The 14,199-nt window shown below is 40.3% G+C and overlaps 1 protein-coding gene across 6 annotated transcripts in view; it reads right to left on the bottom strand.

Annotated features, from left to right (window-relative positions):
* Positions 1 to 14,199, bottom strand: part of FRMPD1 (FERM and PDZ domain containing 1) — a 119,670-nt gene that overhangs the window by 24,637 nt on the left and 80,834 nt on the right. For all 6 annotated transcript variants that reach the window (XM_072959754.1, XM_072959755.1, XM_072959756.1 and 3 more), the window contains 4 exons: positions 13,329 to 13,433; positions 4,054 to 4,211; positions 3,107 to 3,209; positions 756 to 801 (listed from right to left, as the gene is read on the bottom strand). In XM_072959754.1, coding sequence (XP_072815855.1) covers positions 756 to 801; positions 3,107 to 3,209; positions 4,054 to 4,211; positions 13,329 to 13,429 — 408 coding nt within the window. In that variant the 5' untranslated portion in view covers positions 13,430 to 13,433. The remainder of the gene's footprint in view (positions 1 to 755; positions 802 to 3,106; positions 3,210 to 4,053; positions 4,212 to 13,328; positions 13,434 to 14,199) is intronic.

Raw genomic sequence — 14,199 nt, 5'->3', positions numbered from 1 at the left:
ATATTCTGGGAAAGGGAATTATAGAGTTGCTTATCTAGGGAATTTATTGAGTTTTTATTTTGGTAGCCGGGGATGCGGTCAATTAGATTAAACTGTTAAATGCATTATTAAAATTCTCCAAACCCCTACTTACTTTTTTTGTCTATTTGTGGCTAAGGCTAAGAGGTACGTACTAAAGTCTCTCAGAAAGAATTTTCTGTCAACTTTCCCTCTTTGTAGTCTTCTCTTACAGTTTGATTATGTATAGTTCTTTGTATCACATAGAAAGGACACCCAGGCCTGTGGTGGTTCAGGATGGCTGTGGCCTCCCTGTGCATCATCTTTGCCACACTTTGCCATGTGCTGAACCTCACAGCTGATCAGACACGTTCATGTCCAGCACCTTGCTCATAACAACCCATTAGATACACAAAGCAGTTATTGTTGCCATCCCTGTTTTACAGATGACTTCTCCACAGTGACACCACTCAGATCTGTCTTGAAACTCCTAGTTTGGTACCCTGGTCATCCCATTCTGCATAATCACGAGTCTATCTCCTTAGCTGGACCATGAGTTCTTGAAGCTTGGACCCACATCTGTTTCCTCTACAACACTGGCACAGAGGCGGTCCTCAGGCAACATCGACTGCCCCAGCAGCTGTCCCCTGTGCCCTCTGCCTTCCCCGTTTATTCTATGACAGATATTTCACTAAGGGTACAGAGTCTTGGGGCCAAGGAGGGTGAAACTAACACACAGGAAATAGAAAGAGATTTACCGACGTGCAGCGAACAACTGTGATTGAAAGAGAATCTTCAGCTTCCCTGAAAAAAAGGATAAAGACAAAAAAAGTCATTCTGGGTGATATGTCTCTGTGTGTGTGTGTGTGTGTGTGTTAGGGTCAAAAAGACTGGCAGAATTACAAAGCAGCGTCTCTTGCCTCAGCTTTTTTTGACTCAGCAAAATTGAGAAGGATGTTGAGAAAGAAGGACCTGATCTGTGAAGGAACGTGAGCTGTCCAGAGTGCCGCTTCTTCCTGGAGAAAATCTTCAGATACTTGCCTCTGTCATCTAGTCTATACCTACAGCCACTAAATTAAGTCACTTAGCCTTAATTTAGTCTATATGATGGAAAACTCATCCAGTTGCTATGACCCCGAGCTAGGTTTATGTCCAAAAAAAAATTTTTAAGAGAAAACATAGCAATAATACAGATCAGGGAAATATGCTATTTCAGAAAACAGACTAAACATTCACTAAATAGAATAAATGAAAGTGCATAACATTTATCAGAAAAAAGCCAGCCATTTTCTGGTGTTTGGGCACAAAGTCAGTGTCATGAGCCCAACCATGTAATCAAATATTAGACATTTTCATTTTCTTATCATCTCTTAGATTCCCAGAGTGATCAAATCAACCAGATAAGTGCCAAACTTCCACTTCGTATTAGAAGATAGAACTGAAATATTGATTTCTATACTCCTTTTTCTTTGCCACTGCTACACAGAGAAGCAGTGTGCAAAATAATTTCATTTGACTTCTCACAATATGAACATTTAGGCCAATTGCTGCCAGTGTGTTACTTCCTCAAACAGATAAACTCAACACAAGATTTCTAAGTGTCTGGGGATCGCCTCTTTTCCATTTTACAGAAGAACAGACCTTTTCCAAGAGAATTCACAACAAACCAATATCCAGGTGCTCTCAAATGGACAGCCTGGCCTCACAGAGAGTTGGAGGAATTAGAGACATTTTATTGTTTTTTTTTTTGTTTTGCTTGGTCTTAGAAGTGGCGATGACACTGGGAACTAAGCTAAAAAAATAAGCAGTCCCAGCATTTCCACACGCAGCTTATGGCAGAGAGCACAGGTTCAAGACTCAAACCGGCTAGCAAGTCTTTAATGGCTCACCCTTCCAGGAGGAGAATAACCCCTGAGCTTACCGTGTCAGCACCAAGACCCTCCACCATCTGGGCCTCACTTCCCATAGGCATTGATGCCTTAGACAAACTGAAGTGCTCAGCGCCCACTACTCCCCTCTCAGTCACTCTTATCACTTTGCCTGGACCACTCTCTATCTCCATCTTTGTGGGCCAAATTCTACTCAGCATTAAAGGGACATTTGAAATACTTCTGGACTCTTCTCTGGTTTTTTTGTTTGTTTGTTTTATGGGAGGGAGGTCATTAAGGTTTATTTACTTATTAATGGAGGTTCTGGGGATTGAACCCAGGACCTTATGCATGCTAGGCATGCGCTCTACTACTGAGCTATACCCTCCCCTCAGACTATTCTCTGTTTTGTCAAACCACAACTTCCTCACAAGTTGAGGAATCGCCAGTGTTTACAGCCCCTGTCCTCTGTTTCTCCTGATGCACTGTCTCCCCTCAGTCTCAGTGGGGTGTGCACCAGCTGTAGCTGCGCCTCTAGCCCGTACGAGTCCAGGAAGCGGAGTCCCTTGGCACCACAGGGTTCCTTGCCCAGAGAAGGTGCTTAATGAAGAGATCAGGGTTCACGTTCCCTAGACACCCCAATTCTGGTCTACTGCTTTTAATTGTAAAGACTTTTGCTCATTAGTCAGAGTTGGATCTAGCCTGGCAGAGATATTAGTAGCAGTGAAAATCTAAAATTCGTTTGCTGGAATTGATCATCTTTGAGAAAATCACCTAATAATTTGGACAGTAAACTGCATGATTTTCATAACCATATTTCATTTTTGTAAAATAAAATCACCACGTCCTTTCCTAGTTGCCCCACCCAACCACCCACCTTATTCTCTGGCAGTTCTGAAGTGAGATTAGGTGTGGTTGAGAGGATTCTATTTTCTACACTCTGATGGATTCTCTGCAATCTTGAGCTCTCTCTCTGTGTGTGTGTGTGTGTGTGTGTGTGTGTGTGTCACTGCAAGGGACTGATAAATATAGCACCTGTGCCTCCCAATCACGTCTGTAGGCAGGTGAGAGAGAGAAGATAGTAACCAAGATGGAATTCTAAAATGAGGCTGTTGCTGCTGCTTTAAAGGAGACTGGATCTTACTTAAATCACAGGGAGATCAGTTAAGGCATTTCTGTCACCCATCTTTGTTCTACAATAATCTGTGCAATTCTGTGGATGATGGAAGACAATTTAGTACCTCAGAATATCGACTGCTCGTTCACAGGAAAGGTCTTCGGCGGGCTCATCGTTCATTTGGAGGATCTGATCACCAGGGAAAAGCTTGCCGTGAGCGGAACCTCCTGTTGGACAGAAAAGAAGTCACTGGTGCTTGTGCCAGGGGGGCCCAGGCCCCACGTGTCACTGCAGCACACCTAAATTTAGGCAGCCTGATCCAGTCTCCAGGGCACCAGCTCGCCCTACCCCTAGTCAGGCTTGGTCTCACGGGGATCTCAGTTTTCCTGTTTACAAATCACGGATAATGTACTACCATCCATCACCTTCAAGGGATTGTTAGGAGACTGTCCGGGGAAAGAAGACTAGCAGAAACCCTCTAAATCAACAGAGCTGGCCAGCAAATCCACTACATTCATCTCTAAAGAACTCTGGGATGTGTGTGTGTGTGTGTGTGTGTGTGCACATTTAAATTAATAGATTTTTAACTAGTCCCAGATATAACATCAATACACAGCTGAAGTATGAAAACAAACACTAGACCCTTCCAGTCTGCTCCTCTTCACCCTGATGCAGCCTATATTTTAGAGACTCAAGTGAAAACAAATCAATAATTTCTATTACTGTCTGACCAGAAACTCTCCCCAGCTCAGAGCATGCAGGGTTCAGAGAGGAGAGCCTGATGATCCAAATACTGTCACCATCCCTGAGACTGGCTGGGGGCGGCGTGGGTGGGCAAAGCCCTGGCTAAAGCTGTGGAGCAGGGGTGCAAACAGCAAGTGGGCCCCTCCCTCCCAGCACCATAGGAAGGTGCAAAGTGCAAGACAGAATTAGGTCAAAATTTCTGCCATTTCTAATCTTTTAGGGTAGCATTTTCTGCATTATGTTAAAGCACAGAGAGATGGGAAGAGAACCGGGGCTATTTCCCCGCAAGAAGCCAAAATCCTTTCTTGTTTCCCAGGCAGCCCCTACCTGCTGTGACGGCCACCACTGTGAGGGGAAGGGTCTCAGAAATGTGAAATCCATAGTCTTGGAGGAGGGCATCTTTGTCTATTTTCACTGTGTGTTTGACAGGGATGAGGGTCTGGGTTGGGGTCCCAGGCGGCCCATCAGCTGCAGCAACTTTGTCCCTGGAAGAGAAGGAGAATGTAAAAAAAGGCAGGGAGAGGATTCTAGTTGGTGGCCACAAACTGGGTCAGCCCCTCCTCCTGGAGGAGGAAGATGCAGAGCTAGCTGAGTGGGCACCAACTCTTCTCTTGGGAGAGAGAAGACACAAACACCAGTAGATAAAATAGTAGGACATAGCACCATGCTCTAAATAAAAGAGAAGTCATGAAGTGCAGTGGGTACTCAGAGAAAGCAGAGAGCAGTTTTAACTTTGTTGAGGAGGGGAGAAGGAATCAGGGAAGCATTTGCTACCTGGAAGAGGTGGCAGCTGAGAGATGCTGAGGGTATACCTACATAGCCCAAATCCTGGCACACAGAAGATATTCAGTAATTGCTGATGAGTCAATGTATGCATAGATGCATAGATGGGTAGGTGGATGGATGCACACATGACAGATGGATGGATGCATGGATTCATAGATGGATAGATGCATGGATGGAGGCATGGATGTTTGCATAGATGGATAGATGCATGGATACATGGATGCATGGATGGCTGGATGGGTGGGTACATGGATGGCTAGATGGATGGATGAATGGATAGATGGACAGGCATTCCAGGCAGAAGGCACTGCTTCAGCAGAGGTATAGAAGAGGAAAAACATAGACTGTGAATGAAAACCAGGAGTTGCTCAGTTTGGATGTCTGATGATGATTAATTTTATAGGTAGATGATTTCTTTGGTGATTTTTTTCTGTTTTTCTTTATGATAAATGTTGCTTCCCCTTCAACTTTGTAACTGTGAGCATTCCAATATAAAATCCCAGATAGCAAGAACTTCCTCTGTATTAATTGTTAAAAACATGGATGTTCTCTCTTATATACAAGCAGGTAACTTGAAAGTTGTATTTTCTATCTCTCAACACCACATAGTGAATTTATGAGCTAGGTTTCATTTATGTAGCAAATGATTTTTACCCCCATAAGAGTCAGTGGTTCTTTCTAAGGAAGGTCAAATAGTGATGGGATAAGGTGTTTACTGTCCTTACAAACAACAGATGTGGAGGAGTAACAGCACCCTCCGCATTCTGCATTTAAGGTCTTTTATTCTCATCCATTTACCAAACACTGTCAGGAACTCTGCCTAATGCATTAGGACCCCACTTATCTGAAAATCACCTCTCTGTCATTTATAATAATCTCAAGTTTCAACAAGGACCAGGAAATATTTTTAAAAAACTGCTTCATGGAGCCAAAATGCATTGACAAGTCCAAGTACAAAGCCTCATGCATGTTATCCATCAAGGAGCTCCCTTAGGAGCAAGGACAGGATTTCTTCTAGGCAAGAACATGGGTAAAACTGAGAAGTGCTGGAAGACAGACCCGACAAGAGGGAAAAAGCAGAAAATTCTGAAAATTTATACTGAATAAAACCCATAGGTATTCCTGATTTAAAAAAAAACTACAAAGCTCTGAAAGGAACTTTCTAAATATAATAAATAATATATTACACTGAAGGGCAAAAATCAACATTTGCATTCTTTCATAAAAAGCAACAGAAAGGATACCCTAGACATTACTCCTATTTACTGTAGCAGGAAAAATGCCTAGAATAGTTACCAGAGAAGGAAAAATGATGAGGAATAATAAGCATAGGAAATGGAAAAGTACTACCTTTTATTTTCCAAACAGATGATGATCTACATCTAGAAAATGATCACAAAGAGAATTACTAGTGCTTAAAAAAATAAACTTAGTGGAGTTGCAGGATAAACACACAAAACATAGCCACAAAAAGCATCCAACAGTTCATTAAAAACAGAGTAGCTGAATGTGTATTAGGTGTTAGGCGCTCTTAATGAGCTGATGCAATAAAGGAAGACACACGTAAAACTGATGCTGGATTTTTGTTTGGGAAGATTACATGAAAAGAAGTCCTGAACAAAAATACAGATTTGATGGAAATCCAGATTAAAAAAACAAAAACAAAAACAAAAACTTGGTAATAGCAGCAGTAACAACAACAATAACCATTAATGGCATTTACTGAGCACTAACCATGTACCGGGGGGTGATCTCACTTACTTTCATAGCTCACTTGACCCTCATAACAAACCTGTGAGACAGGGGTGATTATTGCCCCTATTTTATAGATGAGGCTGAATCTTGCTTTGAGAGACTTTAACTTGCTTAAAGTCACATAGCTGGGGAGGGAGTTTCAAAGTGGGGAGATTTTCTTCGAAGGTAATGTAGCACCACTTCTGGAGCAGTGCTGATCAAATGAAGGATAATACAAGCCACATTTGTAAGCGTGTAAGTTTTCTAACAGCCACCTGAAAACTGGGGTGGAGGAGGGGGAAGCAAGTGATTTTTAATACATTTTTATTTAACCCAATGTATCCAAAATACTATCCTTTCAACATGTAATCAATAAAAATAAAAATCATTGATGAGATATTTTGCACCCTTTTTTTCATATTAAGTCTTCAAAATCCAGCGTGTATTTTATACTTTCAAAATGTATCAAGTGAATTAAGTCAGAGAAAGGCAAATACCACTTCTCCTTCCAGTGGGGAGGATATAGCTCAGTGGTAGAGTGCCTGCTTAGCATGCATGAGGTCCTGCGTTAAATCCCTAGTACCTCCAAAAATAACCAAAAAACAAAAAACAAAACAAAAAAACTCTTCCAGAGCATCTTCTAAACTGTGGTTCAAACTCCTTCCTAAGGAAGAATTCAGATTATTCTGCCCCAACAGCTCCCCATTACCCTCAGGATAAGAAGTTTAACTCCTCAACCTTATCCTCATGGCCCTATGTCTTTAGGTCTCAGGCCCTGGCCAACATTCTCCACCACTCCCCTTCCCAGGCCTTCACACCAGCCTAATGTTACCTGCTGCACCAGTTTTACATCTGGACCTCAGTTCATGCAGCTGCCTCACAGGAAAATATGAGGCCGATCAAAGCCTAGCTCAAGTGCCACCTCTTCCAAAAAGCCTTCTCTGATTTCCAAGCCAGATACAAGTTCTCTCATCTCTGAGCTCCGACTCTCTCTTATGGCTCAGAGCACCTCAGCCTTCAGTAATAGCTATCTGATTCCATGTACCACCGCCTCTAATAGACTGTAAATTCTTGGAATGCAGGACCCATTTTTATCCACCTTTGTATTTCTCAGAGTGCTGAGTGAAGCGCTTTGCCCACTGAAAGCATCTGTGCTTATTAGGTGAATACATGAGTAATATGCTGTATAAAGGGAGCATGATATAAATTAGCATCTCTAATATGATTAGCAAAGGTGGAGAATGTATATATAATCACTAATAAATAGCAGACGATTTGCATATTTGAATGTAAGTAAGAGTTCAATGTTTGCCATTTGTCAAGTTTGCTTAATTTGATATGCAGCTCAGCCTTATGACCATCATCCTAATCAGGACCATCTTCTCCATGTCCCAGAGCTCAGTAAATTGTATTGGAAGATAATGCTCAGTTTCTCAAGCCAGACTCCTGGGAGTCATCCTTGACTTTACCCTGCTCTCACCCCTAATATCCTATCAGTCACTACTCCAAAAGATCTCCAAAGATGTCCGTTTCTCTCTCTCTCCATGGCCACCATTCAATTTCAGGACCCCGCCTCCTGTCCTGAAGACAGATTTCTGCAACAGTCTCCTACCTGGTCTCCCCACTTTTCATTCTTATCTCACCTGAATGATTCTCCATCCAGCAGCCAGACTGATTTCATAAACACAACCCTGCTCACATGTCTGCCCTGACTGAATGACCTAATCCCAAATCCTTACCATGGCTTAATACACCCCTGCCCACTACTCTAGCCTCTACAACCAAGACATTCGTTCTCTCAGTATTTTTGTTCTAGCCAAACAAGTCTCCTTTGAGTGCTTCAAGTACACAAGCTCTTCCCTATGCTGGGAATATCCCCCAATCCCTGACATTCACACTCTCTAGAGATTTCCCAAAACACCCAACCATACGCTTTACCTGCCCAAGTCTACTCTATCTTCTGGTTTTGGCAGACATCTCTCTGTCTCTCTGATGAACACACCCACAAAACCTATGCATCCCTTTTTGAAATATACATCGTATTTGTAATGACCAGTGTGAAGTCTCTTACCCTCTCTAGACTAAAGCTCATATGGCAAAAAAACACGTCTTTCTTGCCCCGTGTGCTGAACTCAATGCTAGGCACAGAGTAAGGCTTCACAAGTGTTTGGAGAACAAAAGAGAAACACAAACCTTACCCATGGTTAAGACAGAGCCCACGTGGATGCTTTTCAAATGGGTAGGCTTCATTTGTCTGACTTGTCCATCTGGAAGGGTTTGTTCCTCAACAGTGGTAGACAAATGAGGCCCCACTGTGTTGACTAATCTCTGGACAGTGTCAGCAGCTTTGGCCCAAAGTCTGGATTTGACATTTTCCCCAAAGGCCACATTTCAGCTTTTGTTTGGAAAAGGATTGCTTAAGAACAGGAGGCCTCTCCTCACAAAGAATGTTCAATATTTGACAAGGAACTCAAGGGAATGATCTCTGTAGCAAAATTTCCTCCTCTGTAGAATCTTATAAATATCAAACTAAGCGCTGACAATCCAAAAACCTATGTCTGCTGCCTTTGTAATGGTTTCAAATCACAAATCTCAGGTCGTTCCTTTGACTTTACATTGGCTCAGTATAAGACCTGCGGCTACACTAATGGAATTTCTGTCAGATAACTGGATCAAGCCTAAGGTAGAACTAAGAAAAATGTTAAATTTATCATGAAAATAGCCTTGCATAGACTAATTCTATATTTTATGGGTCATAAGTTCATATTGAGATTAATAACGTTGAAAAAGAAAAATACCAGATGGAGATAGATTATGCTTCATTCTTTGGCTTTTTATCTGCTCTTTGATAGGCTGGAAAATATATTTTTGCTTCTATCTTGTAACAACAAAGAATTCACTTTTGCGTTCCAGCAGGATGTGGAGAAACTATTTTGAATTTATGTTTAAACACTGTATTATGTTTAGCTTGAGTGATTTTAAAAGCTAAAGTCTGATATAAACTGGATTTTTAATCTAAAGTTTATTCAATGAAAGAAGAAATAGAAGTGGCAGTCTGTACCAGAAAGAAATGTATCATGTAGTCATAATCACAGGACTACGGTCGTGGCTGTGACAGTCTCTAGGGGACCATTGAATGTGCATATTGTGAGCAGAGCACTATAGGGCGAAGGCCTACGGTTGAAAGGAGGAGAAATCATTCCATTATTACTTTAAAAAGGAGGTTTAGAAGACAATGGCAACTCTGCGGATGCAGTGAAGGAGGCTTCTAACCTGTTCTCCTCAAATCTTTCCACTTTTGCCCACCAGTTGAAAAGCAATAAAATAACTGGTACCAGAAATGGTCTTTTTAGATCATTAGGAGTATTAGAAAGATCAATATACCATTCCTATTAATTTTTTTTTACTTTTTAATCAAAGTATAGTCAGTTTACAATGTTGCGTCAATTTTTGATGTATGGCATAATCATTCCTATAATTAGTAAACAGAGTATTTATGGTTGAAATAAACAAGTCAATTTAGAAAGAGTGTAAAATCAATAGCGAGGGCTTCTGACACCGAGATGCCATGATGCATGTGTGTGGGCATGTGCACAGTGTGCATAGGTATGCCTATGAGTACATCTATGGGTGTGTGCACGTGTGTGCAGACATGTGCATGTGTGCTCATTAGTATTAAGAGTCAAGATAAATTGAAAGAAATCTTTCTAAGCCCTTTAAAACCAAGCACCAAGAAGAAGGCATCAAATTCATTAAGCTCTTTATGTTTCTTTAAATCTTGCTCTATAAAACCAACACTTCCAGATTAAGAATAAGAGAATTCAGTAAATCTTATGTAGAACTGTTTTAATAACACAATAAAATCATTATAAAGTTCAAATGGAAGAATAGGCAGGTAAGAGTGAAAAAATGGAAAATGAAGAGTAATAAAAGTCTAGTTTAATAGATAATAAATGTAGTTTTAATACAAATGTTTTAAAACAGGCAATTAGATCAATGGAATAAAATAGCTAGCCTAGGAAGAGATACAATTTCTCACTCACAGACATATGAATTTCATATACGATCAAAGAAGGGTTGTAAGTCAGTGAAGAAAGAGGAAAGCTCACAGTTAATGGTAATGCAAATAGTACTTATTATTTTGGAAAAAATCAAGTTAGAGTTATAGTATATTTATATTTATATTATATTGTATATAATATATTATCTATATAGTATATTGTCTATATAATATTATATTTAATTATATATTATACTTAATTATATATATCATATTGTATGTATTATATTATATTCACATATAACAAAATATTATAATATATTATAATGTATTTATATTAAATATTAAATATAAAATATCTTAAACTATCAAATTGAAAATTAATTAATTTAATTAATTACTAAGTGAGGATTTTCTAAGCTTAGAATCAATCAATCACCAAGAGAATAAAAATAGAAACTTGTAGGAGAGAAAAAAAGGTATAATTAAGTGAGAAAGTATTCTATAACGTGTCTTTGTCATTTTATCACCTCCCTAGTTATACAAAGCTGTTAAGAAGATGACAATTTAGCTCCAAGTTAAAATGGTTAAAAATTAGTTCATAACATAATGTCACTTTGTTGCAATTTTTATTAAGTAGTTTGCATTACATACTTTATACAGAAATTCAAAACATGTCACAGAGACCATTTGGGGAGTTAGCTATTTCTAAAAGAGCGCTGATATTGTAAATGTTATTTTTATACTGGAATGCAAAATTAAGTGGTGAGAGAGTAGTCATTTTAATAATCTGAGTAATGTTGCATTTCTATAATTAGAGGTTATCACTAGGCTTGTAACCTACCTAAGCGCACGCACACACACAAGCACATTCAAACTGAGAACCATTATCTGAATTTGGCTAGTGATTATAGCAATAACCACCCACTGAAAATTTATTTAAAATTCAAGAAATCAAAGCAACTTTGAAAGTTGACACTCCTCCCCAGAAAAACACCCATTTTAGATGCATTATAAAGCTCTAACATTACCCAGGTTCATAAAAGTTATCAATATGTTTAACAACGTTTGGAAATGAAAATCATCATTTTTGACTACTTGGCTCCTATACAATTCAATTCCTGTCACAGATAAAATTTAACTTTTATGTAAAAAATGACAATTACAAGTAAAGTAAGTATAGCTGGCTGAAGTGACTGGAAGCTCTTAACAGTCTAAAGAAACATAATAGGATTGCTAAAAGATGCATGTAAAATTCTATGACTGCAGATTAACTTCATGTTTCCTTTTTTCTGGACTATAGAAAAACATTTCAATGTACTTCTTTCATTTCTTGACCTGGCTATCAGGGAACTCAGAGACAATGCTGGTACTTAAATGCTAAATCCTACATCTAATTTTTGGCAACCTATTTACAGAATTTCAAGAGAGAAGCTAGATATTAGAGAGTTCTAAGGTCAAATGTTCAGGCAATGTCAAGTTAAAGTTACACGGATCTCTTTTCTGCAGGACTTCTCAGAGCCTTGAATGTGCTAAAGTGCACTGAGTCATCAAGAGTGGGTGGGTAGGAGTGGGACATCGGCTGCATCACTTCCTAAACTTATCTGGCCATGGAGCCTTTTTAGTAGAGCAGCATCACACAGGACTAGGTTTTACAGAACCCATTTTAGAAAACAATGTACCTAGAAGTTTTCCCATTCATTTCCCAAGAACTACCCAATCACTTGCAATCTCCTGGAACTCAATCACCTCTGGGCTATGAGATGAGGCCGATATCTGAGCTCATAGAGCCTGTGGTCTAGAAGAAAAAGGGATGTGCTGAAATGTAAGCGGAACACACCAAAAGAAGCACAGTGCCGATGTTACAAACCAAATACTATGGGATCTCTTGGGAGAGGTTAATTCTGACTGTGGGCTGAGGAACACTTCATAGATGATTGAGCGTTTCAGCCAGAATTTGAACCATGCGTGGGTTCTGGACACATGGAGATGGAAAGGAAGTGATCTGGCACAGGAACCCAGTCTAGGGGATGAGAGTGGAAGAGGGGTGCTTATAATAGCAGTGAGTAGGTCATTTTAGGGGGAGTCTGTTGTGAATGAGGCAAAACAGTAAGACAAATAGCTGTAAAGGATTGTGGGTCAATCATGGAAAGCCTTAAATGTCAAACAAAAATGTTTCAACTCATCCTATAAGAGAGGAGGACCCATCAAAGGTTTTGGAGCAGGGAGTGGGGATGGTCCTGAACAAGTCATTCTCGGAGCCTCGGGTTTTCAACTGTAAAATGGGGCTAATTCTCCCAGCCTTGTCTTATCGCAATATGTGAGGATCGGAGCACTTGTCTGCAGGGCAGTGCAACCCTGAGCAAGGTTTATTGCTCAGCAGTAGAACAGCTATTTCCAGTTCCTTCAGAAGAATGTGTGTCTCAGAAACACCTGACATGTGATATTTCATCTCTGCGTCAGGGCCAGACGGGAAATCTGAGATGGAAAATGAGTGCTTCACAACAAAACATAATTTAAGTTCTCTTGTAGCAGTCAAATCAGATCTGTATTTGATTTCATTTCATTTTGTTTAGAATGAAACAGGGACTGTAAGGAACAGCTGCTGGAAACAAAGACAGGGAAAGAGTATAAACAGCAGATTGCCTGACATCGAGTACTAAGACAAGGGGTTGTGTGAGACAGAGAGAGACTGAGAGAGAAAGCATATGTGAGGTGTGTTCAAAAGAGTATATGTGTGAGTGTGTGTTCCAGAGAGCGTACAAGCTCACGTGTGCAAGTATGTGGGTATGAGTTTGTGTGTATAAGTCTGTGTGTGAACGTGTGTATCTCTGTAAAGCATGTATGACTTTGGTGTGAGTGTGTCTGTGTGTCTGTGGGCGCCCACTGAAGGACGCAGAGGGAGGAACTGGAAGGGGACAGAGATAAAGGCACTCCAGCAAAACTGCTGACCCATTTACACTTTTCCCATCACAGGTTGTAAGAACAGTGATCCCCAGGCATTGCCAAGACTGCAAAATCTCCTCCCACGGGGACACTGAACCCTTGCAGCCAGAAATCCCTGCCAGCCCAGGAGCCTTACCGGGCCGAGCTGTCCCGGGAGCGCCGGAGCCATCTTGCCACCATTTGTTCTATTCTGTGTGCTTTCCGTGTCTGGAATAAACTGCTCTCCAGCTCTTCCATTTACCTAAAAGGAAGAAGAGTTCTTTTAAGAAGCTTACCAAAATATTTATTTGGAAGAGCATTTTGACAAATCACTATGATGCTGCCTGTATTTGCCAATTTTAGGATAAGCTGATCAAATAACTAGGTCTCTCTTTCTATCTGAAATTAACATAAACAGGTGCTCAGTGTCCATAGAGGGAACAACTATAGCAGCCTGCTGCCTGAAGGAGTCCACAGTCTTGTGGCAAAAAGACTGGCTTTATGCCTTAAATGGTTAAACATAGGATTAGGGAATGAAATAGATAAGGCTTCTCAAACTGTGACTGTGACCCACTGGCAGAGACACCCCTTGCTGCGTGATACTGCCCCCCCGCCCCACCCCCCGCAACTATGTGCACATCCCTGGATAGCAAAGCTCAGCTTTGCCTGCATCAGGAACCACATGGACATGGAAGCATTCTCATCACACTGTGCCTGTTCTTCTGAGTGCTGCTTCTCTTGTTCAATGTCTTATGTCTAATTTTTTGAATAGGTAATTCTAATTTTTGAATAGGTAATTTTGAATTTGTATAATCAAAACCCTAGACTGTAAAAAAAAAAAGAAAAAGGATATACAGTTACTGTATTGTGCACTTACAAATTGTTAAGAGGGAAGATCTCATGTTAAGTGTGTTCTTACCATAATTTAAAAAATGATATACAGTGAAAGGTCTTTCCTCTAAATTTACCTGTCCCTATCTACCTACTTCCCTCATGCATACAGAATCATCTCTCTCCTTCTTGAGATA

This window comes from Vicugna pacos, chromosome 4 (assembly GCF_048564905.1).
Source record: "Vicugna pacos chromosome 4, VicPac4, whole genome shotgun sequence".
NCBI classification, from domain to species: Eukaryota; Metazoa; Chordata; class Mammalia; order Artiodactyla; family Camelidae; genus Vicugna; species Vicugna pacos.
The sequence above is the reverse complement of the archived record's forward strand: the minus strand, read 5'-3'. Positions and strand labels throughout refer to the sequence as shown.